The 27,482-nt window shown below is 28.1% G+C and overlaps 2 protein-coding genes across 2 annotated transcripts in view; both read left to right on the top strand.

Annotated features, from left to right (window-relative positions):
• Nucleotides 1-15,736, top strand: part of LanB1 (laminin subunit beta-1) — an 80,057-nt gene extending 64,321 nt beyond the window's left edge. The window contains exons 23-32 of the mRNA XM_067279435.1: nucleotides 489-669; nucleotides 2,005-2,189; nucleotides 3,085-3,320; nucleotides 3,691-3,879; nucleotides 4,320-4,508; nucleotides 9,173-9,336; nucleotides 9,418-9,559; nucleotides 10,209-10,385; nucleotides 14,696-14,852; nucleotides 14,932-15,736. Coding sequence (XP_067135536.1) covers nucleotides 489-669; nucleotides 2,005-2,189; nucleotides 3,085-3,320; nucleotides 3,691-3,879; nucleotides 4,320-4,508; nucleotides 9,173-9,336; nucleotides 9,418-9,559; nucleotides 10,209-10,385; nucleotides 14,696-14,852; nucleotides 14,932-15,071 — 1,760 coding nt within the window. The 3' untranslated portion in view covers nucleotides 15,072-15,736. The remainder of the gene's footprint in view (nucleotides 1-488; nucleotides 670-2,004; nucleotides 2,190-3,084; nucleotides 3,321-3,690; nucleotides 3,880-4,319; nucleotides 4,509-9,172; nucleotides 9,337-9,417; nucleotides 9,560-10,208; nucleotides 10,386-14,695; nucleotides 14,853-14,931) is intronic.
• Nucleotides 15,737-20,286: 4,550 nt separating this feature from the next.
• Nucleotides 20,287-27,482, top strand: part of LOC136982938 (uncharacterized) — a 31,255-nt gene continuing 24,059 nt past the window's right edge. Inside the window, exons 1-2 of the mRNA XM_067279514.1 lie at nucleotides 20,287-20,425; nucleotides 26,484-27,269. Of these exons, the coding sequence (XP_067135615.1) occupies nucleotides 26,697-27,269 (573 nt within the window). The 5' untranslated portion in view covers nucleotides 20,287-20,425; nucleotides 26,484-26,696. The remainder of the gene's footprint in view (nucleotides 20,426-26,483; nucleotides 27,270-27,482) is intronic.

Below are 27,482 nucleotides of genomic sequence, written 5' to 3'. Positions count from 1 at the left end.
TAACATTTATTATTAAAACTAATACTATATATTAAAATTTAAAGAAAGTTCTTTTTAACAGTCATATTTTATCAATTTTGAAATAGTTTTTTTCTTATTTAAATTTTTATTGGTTCATTATTAAACAGAATACTCAGAACAATGTATGCATTATTTTCTCTCTCTAATGCTTCTTCAATTATTTTAGTCTAAGGTCTGAGTATTCCATTTTTTTTAATATTTTGTATCTTTGCCAAAATTAGATTTTAAATTTTTTAGGACTATCTAATTATCTCTGAGTTAAACATTGCATTTAGTCAGTCTGATCTCTTTAAGATTACTGCATCTTGAATTAGGAATATAATTTTTGATAAAAATAATTTTTTAATGAAAATTTTGAAACATCTATAATAAATTTAGTTTTTATATTTAATATATGTTTGAAAATATATTATATTAATTTATCTATCTATAACATAATTAAAAATATAATTAAATTTATTTAATAGATCGCACACTACGACTAATTGATGCTGCTCAAAGAATTAAACAGACAGGTACTACAGGTGCTTATACCAAAGAATTTGAAACAATGGAAAAACAATTAGAAGAAGTGCGTGAAATATTAGCAAGTGCTAATATTACTGGAAGCGATATTGAAGACTTAAAGGCTCTTATGGATCAGCTTCAGTATGTTGTAATTTTACATATTTTTTTTTTAATCACAGTTTTATAATTTTGAAATCTATCAGATATTTTTTTATTTTTGTAATTTATAAAAACATAATGCTTTTTAAACATTCAATGTTGGTACCTTGAAATTGTTGTGCAGGTAATGGGTTTGCCATCTCTGGTCTAGATAAATGTTTATAAAATGATCAATATAGTTTTATGGCATTGGTAATAGTAGCTAAAAAGAATTTAATTATGAATAATTTATAAAATATTGTTATTTATGAATGATTTTTAGGATTTTCACACAAAAAAAAATTTGATTTTAGAGTAGATGTAAAGGATCTGTTATGATCCCAATATTATGAAAAATCCATTGCCTCAGTATTAATTATGAATAATTTATTTGTAATCAAAGTATTAATTGCCACCCAATTGGCCAATTGACAAAGGTATCAGCCTACATGTCTTCAGACCCTGGATTAAATCCTTTTGAGCAACCCCAGAAACATTTCATGACAGTCTGTCCTGGCTATGTTGGGCTTCATCTCTCGCCATCTAGCTATCTCACTGTGGGCAAGGAAAAAGGACCTTCTTAGTGCCCACAGAGTAAAAAAAGAGTCAAAACTTAAAAACATATTAAATAATAATATAATATTTTTATTAATTCAGTCCTTTATTGGAAATTGCATCATTTCAAAACTGGTTGACAAAGGATTCTTGTTTTAATTTAGACAAGAATTACTATGTAAGCATTCTGATTATTACCTTGCTGATTAAAATGTTTAACTTTCATTTGCCATTAATAGATAACTTTACTGCAGCACAGAGTCAGGCTTTCATTTATATGATAGGAGTTAAAAAAAAAAATTGTAATAGATGTATAAAAATATATAAGGCATGTAATTTGAAAATTCCTATATTTGTTGTTATAAAGCAGTAATAAAAATCAGGACATAAGTTTATTAATTTGTATCCATAAAGCATTTTTAAAATTTTTCAATTCTTCAAAATATAGCTTATTCAAATTCCTTTAAACAATAATGAAAGTCCTATGATAATTTACACACATCAATATATCAATATATAAAACTTATAAAGATCTGAAATTGTTATTAGTGTAGTTTATTTGTATTATAAAAACAAATCTTTAATTATGAAAAATTAAATAAACTGTAGAAAAACATTTGAATGAATCATTCTAAATCATTTGTAATGGTTTAAATTTTTGTTGACTTATTAAATATATAAGAATTTAATTTTAAATTATTTAATGTTTAGATATTAATATAATGTTATACCTAAAGACATAATGTATTTTAAATCAACATATTTATATTTTATCATTTTCAGGAGTAATTTAACTGAAAGTCAAAACATTCTAGATTCTTTAGAGCAGGAATTAGAAAATACAAATCAAAGAATAGTAAATGCAAATCTTGAACTTGCTGATTTAAGAAAAAGAAAAAATTCTTTGCAACATGATTCTGAGTTGATGAAGAATAATGCAACAGCACTTCAGGAAGCAAATGTTGAAGGTTAGATGACGTTTTATATTATGATATATATATATTAAAGTAACATTATTTAATATTAAGAATATTTATTATTTAAGGAAAAAGCTATAAGAATTTGTTTAAGTATCAGATTTTAACTCTACAATCTGTCATATTTGCATACAAATTTATTTAAACCTTTTTACACTTAATGACTTGAAATTTACACTTCATCATATAATTTTTGGATGATTTATCATTTAAGTGGATTTAAGTTTGTTTTAATGCACACAGTTATAAAGGACTATATAAAACTTGCCACTATATTCAAATGTGAAATTAATTGTTAATTTAAGGTAAAATATATATTTACTTAGAGACATTTTCATACTCTAATAATACTTTGAAATGATTAGATATTTTGGTTATCTTAATTAAGCAGTTGTTTTCATGATATATATATATATTTAAACAAATTACCTTCTCATATATTTAAAATTTTTCAACTGAAATTTTTGATATTGCTTAAATAATAGTTAAGTTACTTTTAATGAAACTTGATCACGATAGAAATAAATTTCAGACAATATCAATTAAATATAAAAATATACTTTCCTGTATGAATAAAGTAAAATATAGATAATGTATAATATTATACATCATTTATTTGCAAAATGAAATCACTGAAGAGCTTCATTGAATTATTAAAATTTTTGAGCATACTGCACCGGTTAAAAGGTTTCAAGAAGATTCAGTGGTTATTAAAATTTTATTCTAAATGATGTATATAATAAAAATGATGTGTTATTTTTATTCTGAATATTTATTTTTATTTGTACTTGTTAGTATAAATATTTATTGAAATATAAGCATTTTTATACAATTATTGATTATTTGTCATAGTTATATTAATAATTATATTTTGATAATTAATTAGGAGCACTTAATATAACGAAAGAAGCACAAAGACGATCGAGGGCCGCAGAAAGTGAAGTGAGAGATGCACAAACGACTTTGTATAAATCAGAAGGTAATAGAGGAAGAACTGAAAGGCTATTAGGAAGAACTGCTGAACGCTACAATCAGACTTATTACGAAAATGAACTTGCTCTTAATAAAACTGAAGCAATGATTATTGCATTAGAAGATCAGATTCCTGACATAAATGTTTTGGTAATAAAAATAACTAATATTGAAATTTTTAAAAAAAATATTTGTAAAAAAACAACCTAATATACTGATTGAATTGAAAATTTTATTCTGAAATTAAATAATAATAATAATCTAAAATTCTTTATTATATAATTTAAATATTATAATCATTATCATTATAAAAGATTAATTCAGAAAAAAATATTTAATTCAGTCAATACATGTTCAATTATCTGTAGTAATTCAAAATTTTGCATAATTCATTTTACATTTCATAGCTACAATAATGAAACCTTAATGTACAATATATAATATTTAAACACTGCTACCTTGTAAATAAATTTATATTATTAAAAATTAATTTTAAACATTTCAAACAATTTAAAATTAGGTTTGTGGAGAAAAAACTAGAATTAATGAATGTGGAGGACTTTGTGGTGGTGCTAACTGTCCAACATGTGGATCAGAAAGTTGTACTGAAGGAGCTGTTTCTAAAGCACGTAGTGCATTGGATTTAGCTAAAGATTCTGAGGCAATTTTGAAAACAAATGAAAAAACTGCAAGAGATTTACTTACGGCTGTAAGTTTATTTTATTTATATAAATATTTAACTTTAAATTAATAAACGTATGCTTGAATAATTAATATTGTTGAATATTAGAATATTTTTAAAAATTCAGATTTATTCTAAAGTTAATTGTATAGAATTGTAATATCTTAATAAACCAAGTTTACTTCAGAATAGATTTTTTTAAATTCTATTATTGTAAAATATCAGTCATCGATGTGATATTAAAATTCATAATTTACCAATAATTAATCATTATATTTACTACAGTTTAAAATTCTTTAAAGAAATTTAAATAAAACTTGGTAAAAATATTTGAAATTACTAGAGTTAATAAATTATATTGTAATTTATCAATTCTGTATAATCATAATTTTACTATCTCACCAATAATTGCAAAGTTTCTAAATACAGTATTTCAAAATACAATTTAAGTTTTTTAAAATTATTAGGTTAAAGAAGCTGAAAAAGATGCTGAAGAAGCATTGAATGAAGCAGAATTAGCATTTCAACGAGCTCAGGCAGCTAAAAATCAATCTGAAGGTGTTTCAGCAGAAGTAGGATTATTGTTAGATAATATTGAAAAGTTTTTGGATTCAGAAGGAGCTCGTCCATCAGAGATAAGAGTTCTAGCTGAAGAAGTAAGTGATTATTATTTAAATTATCATTGATAGATTTTTGTATGGATTTTTCTGTAGTATTTCATACAAACTGAAAAAGTAAGTCATAAAGAATACACAAACTAATGATTGAAGTATTTGATTAATGTAAGAAAATTTTTAAAAATTTTAATCATAGGCTATATCAAATATTTTTAATTGTTTCATATTATATTGGATATTTAATACATTAATTGTACTCTTATATGTGACTTATTACATCCATTCTTTACTACATGACAAATCCATTTTGGGCTTGGTCAAATGTGTAATATGCTTATTAAAATTTTTACTTAATGTCTGCAAGATAGAAAAAGTTAAAATATATACCAAGAATCTAAATTTAAAAATATCAAGAATATCCTTTAATAATATAAATATATTGCTTTGAAAGAATTGGAAAGCTTTTCAAAGAAATATATTTATAATTGTAAAACTTTAAATTTTTTTTTCTAACAAAGCTGTACATACTTATAAAGAAACCCAAGTCATGATATATAGTAATAAAAAATGATTTCATTGAAATTTAATTAGCTTATAAAGGTATTACAAAATTTGGACTTAAAGTAGGTAGTTAAGCAGCCATCTTGGGTTAAATTAATTATTTTTGAACATTCTGGAAGAAAAGATTCTCTGGAATGAGATTCTAATCCACAACTTTCATGCAAAATGTGTTGCCAATTACACTACCTGGACTTCTGTCTGGGTAGCATTTATTTATTACTAAATGTCCGGCTCTGTTTACATGTAATTTTATACACTGTATATAATATGTTGGAGTAAAAGCTTGAGTTGACTATTTGCCATGGAGGGTTATGCTGTATATAGTTAATCAACTTTGGTTAGGAACACAAATAACCCATATTTTTGAATTGTATGTATTCTAAAATTAATTAGTCTGGAAGCAAAGATAGGACAAAAGTCTGGGTAACATCGGTAACTCATCTGCACAGTTCAATTCCTGCTCTGGATCAATCTTTTCTTTCAGAGCACTTCTAAATTAATTTTTTCTAATTATTAAATTTAACATAAGAAAGCAGCTTAATTGCCTACCATTAGTTCAAATTATGTAATATGTTCATAATTAATTAGCCATATTATAACTCAATTAAATTCTGGTAGTATCATTTAAAAAGTAAAAACTATTACATTGCACTTTTAAAAGAACATATTCAAAAGAATAGTTCAAATTATTAAAAAATCAAAAAGAAATATTATACTCATAATATAAGGGGAATAACATTGTCCTTTTCACGTATGGTTTATACAAAAACTGACTATTTAAAAAACCAGTTTTCAAAGCTCAACTTTTCTATGAAACCAGTTTTAACCAGTTTTTGAATTTTTTTCAAAAAATGGAGAAAATAGAGATATTTACAACTTATTTTAAAACGCTTTAATTTATTTAATATTTATAACATTTCAAAAATATAACAAAATAAAATCAACCAATGTCTACACAAAACAAAACAAAAAAAACAAATGCCAGAATATCACATTAAACCATAAAATTTACTCCATAGAAAACCATAAAGAAAAACAAATAACAATGAATGCCTACAAAATAATATTTTATTTCTTATTTTTCCTAAGAAAATATGATTTTAGAAAGCAAAGAATGTCTATAGATCTATTGCTCAACTGTTCTTATTTTGCACACAAAATTGCCAGAAATAGAAAAAAACTCTCACTTGCCAGTTAGTTGACTTTAATTGTCTTGAAAGCATTAAATAATAAATCTAAATTTTTCATTCTTCTGTTTATACCCTCTAATACTAAAAACTCTTGCTTTAGTGTCTTAGGGCTGGACGAAGTCACTTTTTCAAGTTTTTGAAGATGTTTATGTAATCGATCTCACGCAACCCGATTTTGGGGGGCTGTAACTTGTGAATGGTCACTTGTAGAGGTATTTTTCCTTTGACTTTTTAGCTCCTGTGGACATGCTCTACAGTTCTGATAAGGTTGCATAAAGGTCCCAACCATCTCATTTGGAGCTTGAATTGAACCAAATTTGACTCTTTTCAGGCATAGGGAGATTTTTCTTTTTTTCTTTTTTTTTGTAGTTAGTTTTATGAAACTTAAGCCTGGACTCCACATTACCTGAAACTCAGAAACAGAATTGAAACATAGAGTTTTCGTTTCAGTTATGTTTTCATTTTAACTTGACTTACTATCACGTTACGAGAAAGTGCGCCATCTATTGATCAGTTTTGTAATTGTCGTAGAGTCAAACATGGACGATGCTACGGATTTTGCCTTGTTTTCTCTACATTTATTAACAATTTCATTGTTAATAATCTTTGAATTATTTACATTTTTTGTCGTATTTTCTAACTTCTTTAATGAATAATTCCAAATCTGTTTGTTTCCTCATCTTTTCGATACACTTTCTGCCATTACAACAATAAAACTACATGTGACTAATACGCATGACTACGTGTCACAAATCCTCGTGTTTTTATTGGTTGCAGTACGACAGAAGCACGGAATGAAAACGGAAAAGTTAAATAATTTTTAACTCTGCTTTCAGTCTGGCCGCATTTCTTTATGCAGTGCTTTACAGCAAACCCTGTGAAATATGTTTCTAAATGCAGCACTGCAATGTAGCGAACCGTTTCTAAATGTTTGCTGCAAGAGGTTGCTGCAGCAAAGATAAAGCAGCTTTTATGTCCGCTACACGTGTAAAGCAAAATGGATGCTTGTGTGTATAATACGATATTATGCTGCAAAAATAAAAATGTCGAAGTGACTGTTGATAAAAATATTATGGAAAAACTAGCTGACCCGGCCACGCGTTGTTGTGGCTCAAAATGTATCTATTATAAATGTATAACACTTCCCCCGTGGGGGGAATTTCAAAAAATCCCTTTTTAGTGTACATTCTCTTGACGTACCCTATTAAAACGCAATCAAAAACGCATGTAAAATAGTATAATAGAAGCCGAGTTCTTCACGGTAAGCCTTAATCTCGTCCATCTCCCCCCACTGGGGGGAATTTCGACATGTATATTATATAAAAACACGTGCGTATTCGAATGCAACGTTGTGTCAAAATTTCAAAGGAATCGGTAGGAACAAACGAACGTTATATTTTATTTATATAGATAGATAGAAAATGATCTGCTTCAGTCCATTCTCACAGAAAAGCAGAATGCCTCACAGAAAAGCAAACTTAGGTCGTCGGAAGTTAGCGCCATCTGTTGGACATAAAAGCCTTAATCCATATATAAATATATTTTTGAAAGGGGGAAATGGTGTAGGGGTATGAAAAATAGATAGTAGCCGATTCTCAGACCTACTGAATATGCATATAAAATTTGGTAAAAATCGGTAAAGCCGTTTCAGAGGAGTAAGGTAACTAACATTGTGACACAAGAATTTTATATATAAGATTAAGAAGGATTCAATTTTATAAAATGATTCTGAAAGTTATCTAAAGAATAAGAAAATACTATATTTTAAATATAATTATACATCTATCTCTTTACTTTGTTCACATTTTCGGAAAGAGAAATGCTCAATTTTTTATATCTCTTTATTTAAATATTGTAGTTCTTTAACTAAAGTGCTACTTTCGGCTGTAACTGTGGAATTAAAGGATAGACTATGGCATCCATGTTTAGCTTGAGCGGAAAGCGTTTCTAAACTATGATGCAGAGATGTGTAGCAATAGCTGCTCGTGAGTCATTTTCGCTACACTCTCACTGCATAAAAAGCATGGCCTCTTGTTTCTGCCCAACTGAACCTTCCAAAACTGAAAGTTTTGTCAGTTTGGCTTTCAGTTTTACGATTACGTCGCGGATTCCGGTAATGTGGAGTCCAGGCTTTAGTATTTATTTAATGATATTCCCGTTTTACACCAGAGACGATTTTGTGTCAGAGTGTGAATGTTTTTAATCTAATAATTAATTTATTTTTATATATTAAGTGTAGGCTCAAAAACTGGGTTTTTTACTTGTGAAAACTTGGTTTTCAAATTATACAAATTTCTTCAAAAAAATGGTTTTTTCAAAACTGGGTTTTAAAAACCAACAAACTCTATTTTCAAGAAACAGCTTGAAATTTCAAAAATATCAAACACAATGTAAGATGTAATCCATAAATAGCAATAGATATTGTTTTTATACTGAGACATTGTTGTTTTATTATAATAAAGTAAATGTTTTATAAGATTTTTATTTTATTTTAAAAAACAAAAAACACTAATTTAGTATTTACAAAATTTACACTTATTTTTTTCATGTGAAATTTGAGTATTCGGCATACCATGAGCAATTATTTAATCATAATTTCAGTGAATGAATATCTAAATAATTTATCATATTTTTCGGTATATTATATATTACAAATTAATTTAAAATTATTTTAATTTTTAATACTAGCAAAAGATAAAAAAACTGAAGAGGAAATCTTAATTATTTTATTTTTTTCAATTTCAAAATTTTAATAAATTTATTTTAAAATATTTGATAACTTTTATCATGCTGCTTGATTGTATTAAACATTATAGCATCCTTATATTTATTTATGATGTATATAATACATTCTGTATATATAACAGAATGTATTTATTATATATTGTAATATTAAAATGTATATATTATTAATAATAAATAAAATTATTAAAAATATCTTTTTATTATTAGTGTTTAAAGCAAAGCATATCACTCAAACCTGAAGAAATAACAGAATTAGCAAAAATGATCAATGATACTATTCAAAGTCTGACAAATATTGATGCAATTCTAAGAGAGACTGCTGAAGATAAGAATACAGCTAAAGCTTTGAAAGATAGAGCTGATAAAGCAAAGTAAATTTATTTAAAAATTTATTTTGTTTAAAATTATTTTATGGAATATTTAAAATTTATTTTACTGTATTTTTTATACAGAAAAAATGCAGATGCTATTTTAGATACTGCTAAACAAGTTTTGGAAGCATTGGAAAAAGCAAAAGAAGCTCAGCAACTTGCAAGAGATGCTATCGATAAAGCAAAAGATGATATTAAGACTGCAAAAAGTGATTTAGCACAGGTATAAAAAACGGATTAATATATTTCTTTTTTAATTTCCTTGCTGTTATATATAACAGAGGAAACGTATGGGGATCAGTCAAAAAATGACCCCAAGATTTTTAACTTTTGGACTCAGGACCTTGAAACGTCAAGAAATGCAAAAAGATTTGGGGGCTTTTTCTGTAGGTATGGATGTTAGTGTGTATAGGGGGCACGATTTTGTTCACCCTCTTTGAAGCTTAATAACTCCTGTGCTTTTTGTCAAAAATTTCTGAAATTTTGTAGGGAGGTTTATTTATTAGGGGGATCGATACTGTTAAATTTTGGTGATTAAAGGTTGAGGGGTGGGAGATAAAGGAGATCATGTGTCATATCTCCAGTAGGGTCGGACTAATGACTATTTTGCTCGTTGTTATTTTTTTTTTTATAAAACTCATTCCTACCTTCAAAATTAAGCTTTTTGCCATTTTATAATAGTTAAAAATATAAAAAGTTTTTAAATAAAATATCATAAAGATGGTGGCACCAAATATTGCCAGGAGAGTTAAGCAACTCATTGCTGGATTTTTTATTATATTTATAAAAATAATCAAATAATCTCAATAATTATCTTAATAATTTAGATAAGAACAAAAAGAATTAATAATTATTTTATTTATGATTTTTAGATTAGTAGTGAAACTAGAGCTGCTGGAGATATAGCAAATAAATCAATGGATGATATAGAAGCACTACAAAAGAAGTTAATACCATTAAAAATACAATTTGCTGAAAATGAACTGAATGCTAAAAAAGCAAACGATGAAGCTGAAAAAGCTGGAAGATTAGCAGAAGAAGCAGAAGCAGTAAGAATCTTTATTTGATTAATCTCTTTACTTATAGCTTATCAATATTTTTTTACTTCTTTTTATCAGGAATACTTTCATACTACATTAGAGATATTATAGTTCAGTCATTACATATGCAGTTTTATTTTATGCAATTTTGAAATATGATTTATTTCTCTTTCAATAATAAATAAATTTTCATATTCATGAATATTGAATTAATTTAATATTTGTTTACATATCATTAGAAAACATTTGCAATATCAATTCTAAACCAAGAAATCAGACAAATGCAAGTGATATTTAGAAGTTATATGTATTTTTTACTACATTAAGTGATGAAAGTCTTTATAGTTGTATAAGTTGTCTATACAGCATAATTTAGTAGATCATTTTTTTAAAAAAATAGTCAACTGAATTATTCTGTGTACTTTTATACCGTACACTGTTTTTTCTGATGCAGTAATTATAAATTTTTGCAATAAATTTCACTAAATTTTATCTTATTTATATCAAAATAAAATTTAAAAAGACATTTTTATAATTATTTGCATAAAATAAGCTGGAAAACTTGTTATATCAGTAAATGTGTATTTGCTATGCAGAATGTATTCTTAAGGGATAAGTCTAAATTAGTCTAAATTTGTAAAAATTTTGTTTTATGCATTTACTCCTGTGAGTGGCTGAGTTAAAACCACTAAACATTGGTAATTGGTTATGGCCTCAGTAGTATGCTAGCCATGTGGTGATTTCCAGATTATCTTCAGATATCTAACATCTAAATAGGAGAAAGTTCTCATAGAAAGTCTCTGGAAGGCACTCTCTCCCTTGGCAGATCACCCAAACGGTGCATTTCCTTATTCCATTAATCCTAATATGTAATTCATGATTGCACTTCTTTTTGCAGAAGGAAGACATAATACTATTTATCTATCAGGTCAGTCCATAAGTTCACGTGTATTTTTATCTACAAAAAAAGCAGCAAAAAGTTTTAATTAAATTTTATTTCAATCTATAATGTATTCACCATTATTTTGTACAATTTCTTGCCATCTTGATGGTAGCTTTTTAATCCTGTCTTCATAAAATGATTTCGGTTTTGAATCAAAATATTCAGAAATAGCCTTTTTTACATTGTTCTCATCCTCAAAAGTTTTCTCTTTTAAAAAATTCTGCAAACTGCGAAAAAGACGATAATCACTTGGAGCAATATCTGGCAAATATGGTGGATGAGGTAAAATTTCCCAGTTGTAGCTTTCAAGTTTCTGTACAGTTATTTTTGCAGCGTGTGGTCTGGCATTGTTATGCTGCAAGAGAACCTGCTTTCTGTTCACTAACGATGGTCGATTTTTTTTCAATTTTTCATTTAAACGCTCTAATTGCTCACAATACATTTGAGCTGTAATTGTTTGATTAGGTTCTAACAGCTCAAAGTGAATTACACCTGACATATCCCACCAAACAGACAAAAGAATTTTTTTTGGATGCAACCCACTTTTTGCAGTTGGTTTTGGCTGCTTATCGCGATCCATCCATTGTCTTTTTCTCGTCACATTATTATAGAGGATCCATTTTTCGTCTCCAGTAACCAACCTACCAAGAAAAGGTTTTAAAGCAATACGGGATAAAAGAGACATGCAAATGTTTACACGTTGTTGTCGGTTAGCTATTGACAGTTCATGTGGTATCCATTTTCCTAGCTTTGAAACTTTTCCGATTTGTTGTAGGTGTCTCTGAACAGTTCCATGGGATGAATTTAAACGTTCCACAATTTCATCAACTGTTAAAGATGGTTCTGCTTCAACTAGTGCAGAGAGAGCATCATCATCAAAGTCAACGGGTCTTATCCTCCACACTAAAATCATTGTTTCCATATCTTTCAAACCACTTCTGCGCAGTCCTTGCACTAATTACAATTTGATTATGTACAGTATTTATTTTTTTGGCTGCATTTGTAGTATTCTCACCACTTAAAAATAAAAAGTATAAAACATGCTTTTATATTCGTCGGTTACTTCCATTTTAACAAAAATAAACAACTGAAATGTTCACAATTCTGAACAGTATTATATGAATGAGATCCAATTTAACACTTCCATGTAAAAATTATCACATTAGACTGACATTTTTAACAGCAAAACAAGATTTTTCTCAAGGTCATAAAATGCTCATGGACTTATGGACTGACCTGATAAATATTTTAAATATATCATAAAAATTCTGTAACTATTTTTTTTTCTTTGTTAAGGAAATTTGTTTTATGAATATTGATATGATTGTGTTATATTACAGCAATTGTTTTTTTGTGACTAAACAGAAATATATTTAATTGACAGAAAGTAATTCTTCCAAATAAAATACAGTAGATCTTCAATTATCTGAATAATTGATTAACCAAAATCAACTTCAGAGAATATTAATTTCCGAACTTATGAAATTTTTACATAATGATTGTTGACAATCTTCATAGACCCACTATTGTGCTATCTCATTATCGACACTAGTATTAGATCTTATTTATTACAGTACAAATAGAAAAGCGTGCTTAATGAGGTCATAAACCTCTAATGCACCAAATTTTTCACTAGGCTTAAGCACAGTAAAGAATTTGATGTATTAGAAACAAAATCTCATAATGATCAAGCAAGCTAAGGATTTAGAGTTAAAAAGAAAAAATATGACTTTAATCTATACTCAGACTCTTTGAATATTGTATGTCAAACACACCTTATTGCTGAGAAACTTTGTTTATTATGTTGAACAAATGTTTTCAACCCACTCAAGGGGTCATCATCAGGTTATTGATTCTACCTGAACTTTTACAATAGTTCTTTTAGAACTGTTTTTATCAAATCGCCAAGGAATTTGAATTCAAAGTGTTTCTAACAATATGTTAAATTCAAAATATATAAAAATATAAACTATCTAACTAGTCCATTAAATACTGAAATTGAACTAATCAAAATAAATAATGAAATAAAATACAATAAAATAAATAAATACAAATATAAACATAATAACATAGGGTTTTTGCATCGATTGCATGTTATGCATTAAACTACAAGTTCTTTTTGATTACATACTTCCAAGCTGAAGGTAAAATTGTGACATCTTTATAATTCAAACGTTTTCTAATCAGGCTAGATTTATAGATTTCGCACTTTTCTAATGTTAACGCAAGAGTTGGTGAATGTATTGGTGCAACAATTCTGGCTTCATCCCATTCCACAATGAATCTGTCCGTTTGTGCCATCTTCAATAATGCTGTTGAATAGTGCCATTTGTTTATGTCATACTTGTGTTCTTTTATTCTTTTGTTTAGGCTTCTGGTTGTGACACCCACATACTCTTTGTTGTCACCCAACTGGTTGTTCTTATACAGTATTGTGTATACATCTGCTTGCCCTTCCTCTTTGATCTTATCCTTGTCGTTTCTGAGTAAGTTATATATCGTGGGCCCTCTTTTGTACAGTACTGTTGTTTTTGTAATTCGTAATCTTCTTCATAACACTGGATAAACTTCTGTTGTAAGTGAATTTTGTGATACTGATGTTTCTATCAGTTTTTGTCTTCTTTTTTCTAGGATTTGTATAAGAATTAATTAATTCTTCAATGACTCGTTCCAAAGCCCAACATTTTAGTCATATCCCAAATCCTATTAAGCTTCTCCAGTCTGTCATGTATGTTGGAGCAGTACTGGAAAGGCCTTCTAATCACAGCCCTAAATGCTGAAAGTTTATAGGTATGTGGGTCATTGGAGGTCAATGGGATGTATAAAAGGTCACCTTTGATGACCACTTGAGTGGGTTGAAAATGTTTGTTCAACATAATAAACAAAGTCTCTCAGCAATAATGCGTTTGATATACAATAGAAAAAATATGTAAAATAAAGCATAATAAGTGACTTCTTTCAAAAACAGAACTTTAATAAATAATTTTTAATTTAGACTAGAACTTGTTATTATAAACTAGACAATTTTTTCACTATTACTTATCATTTGTATGTATTAAATTTTTATGCCAGAATCTTTTTTTTTACTATTGTACTAGAAGGAAAATTAATGTTTTTTTTTTTTTTTTACTTTATTAAAGGTATTTATCTTTTTATTATTTTCTTACCAAGTGGGATAAGTTATCAAAAATTGCCCAGCCAAGATTATTTTGGATAACTGATACTTTTGTAAATGGATATTTAGTAATTGTATTAAAGGAAACAGTTTGGTTTTTTAAATTGTAGCATAATAATTCATATCTTCCTTGAATATATTGATTAGTTGAAATTTTTGAATAAAAGGATTATGATAACTATAATTATATTAACTATACAGAATGCAAAAGAATTAGAACAGAAATACGAAGATGCCTTACAGAAACTGAATGGAAAAGCTAAATTAAGTGGAGATACTAAAGATAGAGCAGAAAAATTAAGGGAAAGAGCGAGAAAACTTGCTGAAGATGCTAACAGTAAACTTAAAGCATTACAAGGTAAATACTTTAACATTTTTATTTAAATAATAATAAATTTTAAAAATTTTTATTAAAAAATTTAAATATTTTTCTGAAGAAATGGAAGAGGAATTTGAACAGAATGACAAGCGTTTAAAAGATTATTCTGAAATTCTGGACAGACTTAACGAAGAAATGATGAATCATTTGAACGTAATTGAAGAAAGATCTGCCCACTATCGTGAATGTCAACCTTAACAAGTATACTTCATATTTCACTGCCATGTCTTACAAGTTACCTCAAGTTTCCTTGCCAAATGAAATCGGAAATTAATATTTGATGCCTTTGCAGTATCATCTGCCACATGGTGCTATATATTCTTTTGTGCATTTTTATTTTATATAAATTGTTGAACAGTCATTTAAGATAAATCCATGCAAAAGTGAATTATTGTTATTTTATATATTCTGAAACACAGTTGTCATATGATCATATCTTATTTGATCATCTGAAACGCTGTCGATATTGCATTTTTCTGTCTACTTACATTTAAAAAAAATCATCTAACATTTCTTTACTTAAAGAAATGTGAAAATTGTGCAATTAAAAATGTATATTAATTTTTTAAAATATTTTTATTAAATATTATATTAAAAAAATATTAATAATTATAACGTGTAAGACTTAACCACAGCAATAAATCTACTTGTCTCTATGAGGCAACTTTAGAATCTCTTACAAAGAATCCTCTTTCTACTAATATATGAAAGCATGTTCCAATGTTATTTATAATATACAGAAATATATAACGTAAAATTTTAAAAACAGTTATTTATTTCGTATATAGTTTCCATTGGCACATTGCTTAATTAAAAAAAAAATCTTAAAATTTTATTAAAGTCTTGTATAAATACTTGGAACAGTAACATAAAATTGTTAAAAGTGCCAAAATATTAAAAGAAAGAATTGTTAACCTGTTTCTAATTTATGTTAAAGTAGAATATTCTTTGTTTCTGTGCACTTAATTTAATATTTTTAAATTTAATGTGCCTATTTTTTAAAAATCTTGACTATTTTTTATGGTGTATCATAGTTTTTATTCTAGTTGAAAATAGAAATTTGTAATAGCATTTTTTTTTTTATCAAAAATTTATCAGTTTTTATTTGTATATGTGTTTTATATAATTTTACTAAACATTAAATAATAGAATTTTTATAAAAAAATTCTGATTTTTTTTAAGATTCTTTTAAAAACTGATACAAATAAGAATTACATAAAAACAAAGTTAATGTATTATTAATATATTTACATTTTATATTAATAAATGATGATCATTAAAAACAAGTAAAATGTTAAAGAAAAACAAATTAATGTTTGGGCATTCATATTTTTTGTATGGATTTTTTAAGCATATTATTTTCAAAATTAAAACTTTTTGATTTAAATATCCTTTTTTTTTTTACCTAAATGATTATATATTTTGCTACATAAAATTATTTTTAAAAATATAGATTTTAATATATTTTAGAGCTTATAAACTATGCATCTCAATATTACGTTTTTATTTTTTGAGTAGGATGCATTTACTAGTAATTGCATAACTATGTGATTTCTCTTTTGTGGTCTAATGATTAGGATGTATGGCTTTCACCCAGAAGTGCCAGGTTTGATTCCTGGCAAAGGAACATTTTGACAGCTAAATGGTTGAGGTGTTTAAGATGTCAGTTTTACTGCTCTGGTGGATCAGGGATCAAATCTGGATGGAGAACTAACAGGGATATTTTATAAGTGATCTGTGCTGAATATATTGGATCCTGTTCCATACCATCCAGTTGCCCCATTGTGGGCTTGGGTATGGAAAAAGGCCCTCTTAATGCCAAAAGAGTTAAAATAAAATTATGAATTTGGACATTTTTGTCTCTTAATTTCTGATATTTATTTGAATATATGTTTATTCATTTTCATCTCTCATCAAGTAAGATACTATTAGTCAGTGCCCACCAGTGGCTGAGTGGATAAAACCACTGAAAATTGGTAGTTGGTCGTGGATTCACACCTCACTGACAGACTTGCCATGTGGAGTTTTTCAGGTTTTCTTCAAGTTTGCAACACCTAAATAGGGACTAGTTTCCCTTAGAAAGTTTCCTTGGCAGATTTCCCACATTTTGCATTACTGTGAACAATACGTACAAAATAAACCTAAACCTATTAGCCAGTATGCTTTAACTGCAGTTAAAGAACTATGCAAATGAATTTTATTTCTTACTTCTCTTAATACTAAATCAAAAAGAAAATAATAATACTTGATCTCAATTCAGTGCCTGTACTCAAAAAGCAGAGCTGACGATAGCTATTCTAATACAAATAAAAATTTAAAGATTATTATATGAAAATTTTACAGTATTAAGTTTCACTAGATTATAATGTAAAATGAATATTGCTTCAATATTATTGCAAGCTTTGGATTCATTAAAACTTAACTCAAATAACTTAAAAACAAATTGTTTTCAATTTATTATTTACTTTAGCGGAGAACTATAGTAGTAATATTAGTTATGGAAAAAATTTCTAGTTACGAAAAAAAGAAAGTTTCTGCTAGTAGCACAGAAAAAGAAGCAGTGCACCATCTCTTTTTCCATGCTACTAGCTCTTGTCTTTAGCTCCTTATAACTATCCTCTTTTAAGTCATCCATCATTTTAATTTTCCTTCTCACTAGTTTCTTTTTGCCTGTAACCATTCCTTCCATAACATCATACTGAATCGCCTGTCTCTCGAATCATGTGTCCCATCCAATTAGCTTTTTGCTTCTAATATGCTCCTTTTTTACCCAATCTTCTTAGGACTTCCTCATTTCTCACCTTATTGCTCCATATGACTTTCTCTATTCTTCTACATATCCATATCTCTAGGACTTCTATTCTAATGTATTGTCTGAAAGTCCAAGTTTCAGCACCACAAAGGAAAACAAGCCTTTTTCTCAATTCTAATTTCAGAGACCCACCCAGAATTGTTTTTTAATCTGCTAAATGCCTCTTGCCTTTCCAATTTTCCTCTTGATTTCTTTCCCACTTCTGCACTCAGTCAAGCCAAGCACTCGGGTATCTAAACCTGTTCATTTGTTTCACTTTGTCATCATTTATATTGAGGGTCTATGAGCTTTGGAAAAAATGAACTCATTATCTTTATTCTCCCTAACCTATTATTGAAATCTAACATTTCTTTCACTTATGAATGTATGTAATAAATGATGGTAGTATTAGCTGTATATGTCGGCATACCAATAAAAACAACAGCTATTTTTATATCATGTTATGGTTGTTGCATTTCTCTAAAATTGGTATGAAAATTGAATTGTGGATTTATAATCCTTTTCTTTCTGATATAAACTGTATCAAAGATGCTGACTTAAACAAAAAATGAACTTATTGATCTTAGGACGAAAAACTTACTACAGCTGGAGTTTAACTCAAAAAGTCTTGGAGAATTCTGGTGTTCCCTAAGAGACTATCCTCATGTTGTAAAATGACAGTTTGTATATACAGTACATAATATATACATTACATATTGAAACTACAATAATAAGATTTTTACCTTAAGATAGCAACAATAAACTATGTTGCATTTGCTTCTATTTGCAACAATATACCTTTGAGAATTGGTATTTTCAACATTTGTAACAATGAAAACAAAATGTCAAAATCGATTAGATGTTCAACATGACATGCATGTTGCCTTGTCAAATACCACACCAGTTTGATATTCTGATTAAAGATAAATAACACCAATCTTCACAATGACATGTCTTTAAAAATTATAATTTAACTTTAGTTTTCCTATACTTTAAATATGTTGTATTATTATTAATCTGTGAAGAAAGAATCACTGTTTTTTATTTTGGTTTCTATATTTCAGTAAAACTGGATTACTTTAAATTTTGTTTTGCATTTAAAAACATTTTTCTGAAAAGAGGTCTGTCGTCTTCACCCGACTGGCAAAGGGAACAAAAAAGGTTAAGAACTCAATTTGTATGGATGTTGACCCTTCTTTCCTTTTCTCTGATCAGCTTAGATCAGCTTAGGACTCTGGTTTTGTTTACATTAATTTTTATTTTGAAGACCACATTTTCCCTCTCCAGTCCACTCAGGATCTTTCTCATTTTACCCTCGCTCTCTGCCAGAATTGTCGTATCATCAGCATATCTTAGGCACTGAATCTGCCTTCCTCTTCCTCTAGATATGTTGAAAAGAAGCAGTGATAGGCAACCCCTGCCTAACACCCTTTTCAATCTTGACTACCTCATTGTATTGACCATCTACTTTAACTACTGCTCTCTGATATTTGTACAAGTTTAGTACTTTAGGCAACCACTTTTTATTATAACGAATAACATTTTAGTGTGATTCTTCTGAATATACGGAAAAAACAATGTTTTTTTTTATACCATATCAAGTATATTACTCGAGAAAAATATGTACAAACCAGGATATTCACCCCGCAATGAATAGAATCCAGTTTGACGTCATTCTTAGTTTTCTTACGAAAAAGTATGATTGATTACGTCAATTTTACGTAAAATTGTATACTATTCGGACAAAACGAATACCACCTTCAGAGCATAGAAAGAGCAGAAATGTGATTTCAACAATTATAATTCAAACATTTATAGTAATAGGACTACTTGTAGGTTTTTTCCCCGATTCGTTCGGATTGATCCCGGATTCCCCAGAGCGGCAGTTGCCACCTTAATCGCTCGGCCATCCCGCCAAGTGTCTCTAGATTAAACGATAATCCAGAAAAGTTTGGTCGGATGGTCGCGCGTTCGTATCCTTAATTAATTTTATGAATTAAAGTATAAGACATTTTTTTAAAATGTTTACAAATGTTTCAATCGTTAATCGGACGGATGGCCGAGCGGACAAGGTGGCAGCCTACCGCTCTGGGGGACTCGGAATCGAATTCTAACTGGTAGAAAATCCCTAGGAATTTTTCGGGGGTGATCCGACCGGATATGTCCAGCCCCGTCTCTCACTACCCGACCGCCCCATTGTGCCGGATGAATCCATAATGGGCTTGCTAAAAGAGGCCCTCTTAGTGTCCACAGGGCAGAAAGAGTTGAAAAAAAATCTTTGTTAATCAGTATTGTAATATTATTTTCATAGTTTTTGTCGACGAACTGAAGATAATAAAATTGATCTCTCATGACTCATTTCAAAACCATTAAAGAATATTCATTTTTTTTAAAAATTATATAAAAAAAGCAAATGAATGAAAATTGCCAGAGCATCTACGGAACAAGTTTCACTCGTAAATGTGTAATTCCACATTTTATATTAAATACAATAATTATATTTAACAATATTAATAATAACATATTATTCATTTACGAATTTTAAAAAAAATGACATAATTAAAAGTCATTGAATTCGACCAAACGACATAGGAAAAAAAAAAACGAACAGAAGAAAGCGAACTCTAGCGACCGAATTGAGAAACTCTGCATACTCGAAGTTTGATTTGGCATGTATTAATCTTAAATTTAGCGTTGGATGTGAATGCAGTTTATTGGATTTTGTAGAATGAAATTTCGGATGATATATTTAAGAATGCAGGTAATATAAACCGTAATTTTTATTTCGATAAGAAAGATTTGAGTCTTTTATAATAGATTTAAGTCTGATATGACGGTTTGTATATACAGTACATAATATATACATTACATATTGAAACTACAATATTGAGATTTTTACTTTAAAAAAATAAATATATTCTTAATATACACATACTATTTAATGCATACAAATTAAATCTAACCTTAAAATATTTAAAACATCAAGTTTCTGATAGATAGAGTTGGACTTATTAAACTTGCTGCCTTCTGCTATAAAATACAGACCCTTCCCCTTCACCAGATAATGATATAAGTAAAAATGCGAGGACCTAAGCAATAGACTCATAATGTGAGCCCCCAAGCTGTAGACTTATAATGTGAGGCCTTAAGTTGCAGCTTGTTTAACATTTGTGCAAATCCAGCTCTGGATTGATGACAAATTGAAGACCAACCCAATTTGAATATTACGTTCGGGTTTTGTGAACCTTTCTGGTAAGATTCTAGCTCTGAATTAAGTGAGTTGCCACCCTTCATTCATAGCTACAGTCCTACCAGTTTTTGTCGCATTAAAAATAAATAGGTTTGATAAATTTAAAATTTTATATTGAAATTGAAAAATATGATATTCAACTGTAGAGTATAATTTGTTATTATTTTTTTTATGTGTATGTAATATATGTTACTGTTAATAGGCTTATGTGTAATTTTTTTCTGAAAAATAAAATATATATATAAATTGAAAGATAGACCCAAATTGGTATAATATCAGGGTTGTCAAGAAAGGGAGCTGGAGATGTTTTCTTGGGTTTGTAGAAAACTTAGGGGCCAATAGTGGTTCCTACTCCTATAAATTAATGTTATTTTTACTAACAAAAAATAAAATTTAAAATTGTTATAAAAATTTCATGTTTTGTTTAATTGATATTTTTATTTGTTTAGAAATTTTTATTGGGATTTCTATTTTTATTATCATGGTAGATTCTACTTTATGCCATTAAGACTTTACCTATAGTTGTAACTAAAGAATAAAGAATTTTTAGGAATGTTGTTTATTAATAAAGAAACATTCTATGTGTTCCATTTGTTTAAAGCAAGAAATGGCAAAAAAAGTTTGCTATACTCCACACAAACTCTTGATAGCTCTGCTTAATGTTCATGGTTAATGTTACCTATGGTTCCAAGATGGCTGCTCGTCTCTGATTCCAGCAAATAGAAGAAGGGAAACAGTGGGGATGCACGTTCTAACCTAACCTAACCTATTCTAATAAATTACCATAATTATTACAACAAAATTATTAGAATAGGTTAGGTTAGGTTAGGTTAGGTTAGATTAGAACGTGCATTCCCACTGTTTCTTTGCTGGAATCAGACGAGCCGCCATCTTGGAACCATAGGTAACATTAACCATGTTCATTCATATGAATTTTACTGAAACATTGATAGATTTGTCAACTAAATGGTGATAAAAATATCAATGATACAGATGCAATTTTATCTTAAAATATGATGATGATTAATAAAAATGTAATGAATATATCACATTCATTTAAAATTTTTTTTTTTTTAAAGTATTTATGGTTATCCTACCATCGCATGTAAATTGATTTGCAGATGACACCGTTGCCAAGAACTAGACCCAACCCAGGCATCTAACGAAGTTCCACTCGGTATCATCCTGGTTACATAAAATCCATACCTTAAATCACTATACTCTGCGATAGCTAAGAAAAAGAATATTTGCAAAGTATTTATGGTTGAACATAAGATTTTAAGATGAAATTGCATCTGTATCAATGATAGTTTTATCATCATTTAGTTTACAAATCTATCAATATTTCAGTGAATTTGTATGAATGAACTTTTATGTAGTATAATTTGATATGTTTAAGGGGATGTCATTTCAGTTAACAATATTCACATTTCAATATAAGTTCAAAAATACATTCTAAGCTGATCACACAACATATTAACATACAGTAAGTTTAAAACTGAAAACAAAATATTTGACAGTAATGTTTAATAAATATGGAGTTGATTATAATAAATGACAGTATTCAATAACTGAATAAGTTTGTCATGTAAAAACAATTGCCAAATTTAATATATTCTCACATTTCTCTTCTTTTTTATTAATTAAATTAAATTAGTATTAAATAATGTTTCTATTTGGAATATTTTTATTTTAATTTAATTTGTATAATGATTTTCTTTACAATAAGGTATCGTTTTTAATATAATAAATTGTGGATAACTTTTCATGCAGAAATATATTTTTATAGAAGAAAAGAAATAAAAAATTACTTTAGAAAGAAATTACAATTTTATGTAAAGAGAAGAATAAACTGATACGAAACAGTGTTAAAGAGCTTTTAATTCTTTGCAAGTGCTTTCGACATTCCTATAAACGTCTTCAGACAATAACTATTATTGCCTGAAGACGACATTTATAGGAATGTCAAAAGTGCTTGCAAAGAACTAAAAGCTCTTAATGCCATTTCGTATTGGTTTATTTTTCTCTTTTAAGTAAAAATCTAAATGTTTTTTATTTTAATATAATTTTTAAATTGCCAGACAGTTAAGGTTTAGAAATAAAGATGTGTATATTTTATATAAAGTATTTTAAGTAAATTAAAATATATTTTAAAATTTCTATATAAACATTGATTTTTATATGCTGCTAGCTGACTCAGCCACGCGTTGTTGTGGCTCAAAATGTATCTATTATAAATGTGTAACACTTCCCCCATGGGGGGAATTTCAAAAAATCCCTTTTTAGTGTATATTCTGTTGACGTCACCTATTAAAACGCAATTAAAAACGCAAAAAACCGCATGTAAAATAGTATAAATAGAAGCGGAGTTCTTCACGGTAAGCCTTAATTCCGTCCATCTCCCCCCGTAGGGGGAATTTCGACATGTATATTATATAAAAACACGTGCATATTCGAATGCAACGTTGTGTCAAAATTTCAAAGGAATCGGTAGGAACAAACAAACGTTGTATTTTATTTATATAGATAGGTAGAAAATGATCTGCTTAGGTCCATTCTCACAGAAAAGCAAACTTAGGTCGTCGGAAGTTAGCGCCATCTGTTGGACATAAAAGCCTTAATCCATATATAAATATATTTTTGAAAAGGGGGAAATGGTGATCTTCACATATGCCATAAACCTTCGCAGGAATGTATTAAACAACTTCCCAAAGTTTCATGGCAATCGGATAAATGGTGTGGTAATTCATGAAGGACAAACACACACACACACAGACAGACATGCATTCGTTTTTATATATATAGATATAATACAATTTTATTTATTTATACCTCAATTATTAACAACTGAAAAGTTTATATGTATAATGAGCAACAAAGGAAATACAATAAAATGTTACTTTTTAAAAATAATTTTGTCTTCTGTAGAGGATGGGAAAAGTCATACTTTAAGTAAAGATAAATGTAATTGTTAGAGATCTACCAAACTACACCTTTAAGTATTAGTGCCTTACAATATGATAGGGAATTCCCAAACTGATAAGTTAAATTTGATTTTACTTGGAGGGTTGCTTTGATTAACTGGTCATTTTAGACAGGTTTAATTTCAAAGAAAATGCATATGTTTAGTATTATTCAAGAAAAGTTTGGTCTTTGTAGAGGATCATAACTAGAAGTTTTTCTGTAGTTAGCTACAGTATAGCTTGATGCTAACTTGCATCTGAGGTGAAACTGATTTTTAGTTACTCCTGCTTTGAGAAAGGTTGTCAATGGAGAGCACTTTTAACTCTGAAATTCTTGTAGGAGCTATTTATAAACAATTTTAAGTACATTTACAGGACTTTGTGTGTTTGGCTTATTATTTTAATTTTTTCCTTTTAAATTTGTTTAACTGCTTACTTTTTCACTTGAAGCAGTCATCACTGGTTAGCAAATAATTTTCAATTTTCTTTTAGGGGAGGGCTTCCCAATGGGATTGGTATTGACTCCTTAGGAAGTTGAAAGTTTGAGTGAGGTAAATAAAACTTTTTAAATATTAAAAAAAAAAGTATCAAAAATATTAAACACTTAACATAATTTTTTCACTTTTAAATAAATTTAGGAAGATGCCTTTATAAAATTATATGTAAGAACTGTTGTACTGTACATACATATAATATGTAATATTGAAGGAGGTCAATAAGAAACAATTTTTCTTAAAGGGTACATAAAAAGAATTTCTTAAATGCAAGAAAAAGGTTGGAAACTTTATTTTTTGTAAAAGAAGAAATTGGCAATAGCATAAATTAACATAATTATATATCAGTATATCATGAATATTAAAGTTATTTTCTAATTTAACTCTGAATGTTTTTATTTCTTTTGTAATCGAAACATTTAAAATGTTAAATTTTTTAAAACATTATTTAAACTTAAGGTAGAAATATGATTTATGTAATGAAAGTAATACAATTAAGGCTTTTTACATATTCATATATGTTTTTATTTTAGTTAAATCTTTTACAATACCTGTAAATGATTTAACTGGTGCAGAATTCAATTTTTTTGATAATTAATAATTACTAAAATCTAGATTTATTGTAAAATGAACATATTGGATATTTATTATAAAATTTTATATAGAATGAACAATTATTTATTGTGACGTTGTCACAATGCTGGGCTGCAATTTTTAATAATATTTTTAATTTATTTAATTTGAAATATGGTAAAACCCCACTTAATGCAGGGGGATACGTTCCTAGATGACAAAACGCTAAAAGAAACAGTGTTAAACATATGCACACAGAAATTAAGTTTCATTTTTTGTGATGAAGGTCCTGGCTCTTCTGAAATTCTTGTTTTTTGCAATAAAGTCGCGTAGTTTCATTCGTCACTTTCTTTTTCTTTCCTTAAGCAAATGTCGGTAGCAAGAGATTGCACTCCTTTCAAAATCTGGATCATTTGCTACAATTTTATCAATGATTTCGGTTATCGTTACCAAACTTTTACTAAGGAAATCTGTAGAGAAATTCTTTGGGTTCTTTGTTTTCAGAATCTCTGTTTTCCAGTTCTACATCAATTCCTTGTTCTGCCAGTTTTTGAAGGTCATTGATAAGGCTCTCACCAGAAACCTGTAGTAACTCCTCAATATTCTGCTTGTCTACATCTCCTAGTTCTGCTGTATAGATATGGCAATAGGCTCTTCTTATTGAGAATTCTTGGATACTTTAAGCCATAACTTCTACAGTGCATTCATGCATTTATCAATTAATTCTTACCAAGTGAAATTGATATTGTCTATGGCATCCACAATGTTATATTTTTTCCAAAATTCCACCAAACAAACATAGATTTAAGGAAAGTACAGTGCTACAACGAATTGCCACCTTTTGCTGATTGGTTCGTGTTTGGGAATAATCATATTATATACGAAACAATGAATTGCCACAATAATTTGAATCAGTGTAAATTTTGAACTTGTTTTTTAGGCTTCAAGCAGACCGTGTTATATCGAATCAGCGTTAATCGAGGCAGCGTTAAGCAGGGTCTTACTGTATATGCTATCCTCCTCAAATTAGTAGTGGCTTGCCCCTGTACATCATACTTTTCCTTTAACAATTGAGTTGTGTCAGTTATCTGTCTAACACCTTTCGGGGGAGATTTTTGAATTGAAATAATGTGACTTTCAATTTTCATTGAAAGTTCTTATACAGTTAATTGTGCCCTCCTGTCCCTAAGGTTTCCATATCTGGTCTTGTCTTTCATCTATCTAACTCTATTCTCATAATTAAGGAAAGACAGATGGATGACAGTGGGAATTTATAGGTCTATAATTTTTTCAAATTGCAGCCCAATGAGAATAGCAGATTAATAAATAAATTTGTGAATTGTGTAAAGTAGTTATTAGTTAATATGTGAAATTCATATGAAAAATAAAAACAAATTAACTTATTCTGAAGTTTATACAATTATTATTGTAACTATGCAATTTTTGTAATACTTATTACATTTAATTTACTTATTATTATTATTTAGTCTATCTTAATTTTCTGTATGTATTCTTATTATACAAAAATATTTATTGCAGGTATTGAGAAAATGGTATCTTCTAGAAAAGAATGCAGTGTCTTAAAGAACCATTATTATTGAATTCAAGAAGACATTATATAATAAATAAGTTAAGTTGTGATGAAAAAATAAAATAAAATATAAATTTTTTAAAGGATTTTTTAAAATTTTTGAATACAAAAGTGCAGTAAAATATTTATGCAAACTTATTTACAACATGTATATAATATAAATGATGGATATAGACAGTTACATAATGCCACGTAAATGTACAGATCATCATCATTCAAAACAATTTTTCTATCACCAGAGACAAAGTTTGAAATGTTGTTATTGTAAATATCCAGTAATTGTTCGACATAGCCGGCAGTTAGAGCACACAACTGTAGAAGAACTTTGTGACAAAATTCTTTCCTGTAATATAAGACTTAACAAGAGACATTTGCAGACAAGAAGTGCTAAAAGTGTTTCAGATCTTTGTGCTAATATTGTTACAAGAGGAATTGTTCAAGCTGCAAACAGAGAGTGTTTATGTACGACAACATATTCATCTAAAACTATTGGAATAGATTCTTCATTATCATCAGTAGAACTAAGAAGCATCATTTTTCCAAGGAAATGTTTTAGTCTCCCGCACTGTTATAAACCTCATTTAAATTTAAACTGTGGTTGTGCACAAGATGAAAAATGTACACCAAAATGGGAAATTCGGGAAACAAACAAAACAGTAACATCAGAATCTGAAATAAACCATGTTAACAGTCAGAAAAGAATTAATCCATCAGAATTTAAAATGAAATTGGATGTAAGTATAACTTTGAAATTTTATACTGCAGCCCAAATGAAAAGATATAAAAAAAAAAACTATTTCTGGAATTAAAGTGTGTAAAATAACAAATAAAAAAAATAAGTTTAATTCTTACATTAATTTAATGACTTTAGGACTATTTAAAATAACTTGAATATTTTAAATTTAATTTTATTCTGATGTCATCAAACCAATTAAATTTATTTTCAC

The sequence above is a fragment of the Centruroides vittatus genome, unplaced genomic scaffold (genome assembly GCF_030686945.1).
Source record: "Centruroides vittatus isolate TY-2023 unplaced genomic scaffold, ASM3068694v2 contig_874, whole genome shotgun sequence".
Lineage (NCBI taxonomy): Eukaryota > Metazoa > Arthropoda > Arachnida > Scorpiones > Buthidae > Centruroides > Centruroides vittatus.
Note: the sequence above shows the minus strand (reverse complement) of the source record. Positions and strands in the feature narration are given on the sequence as shown.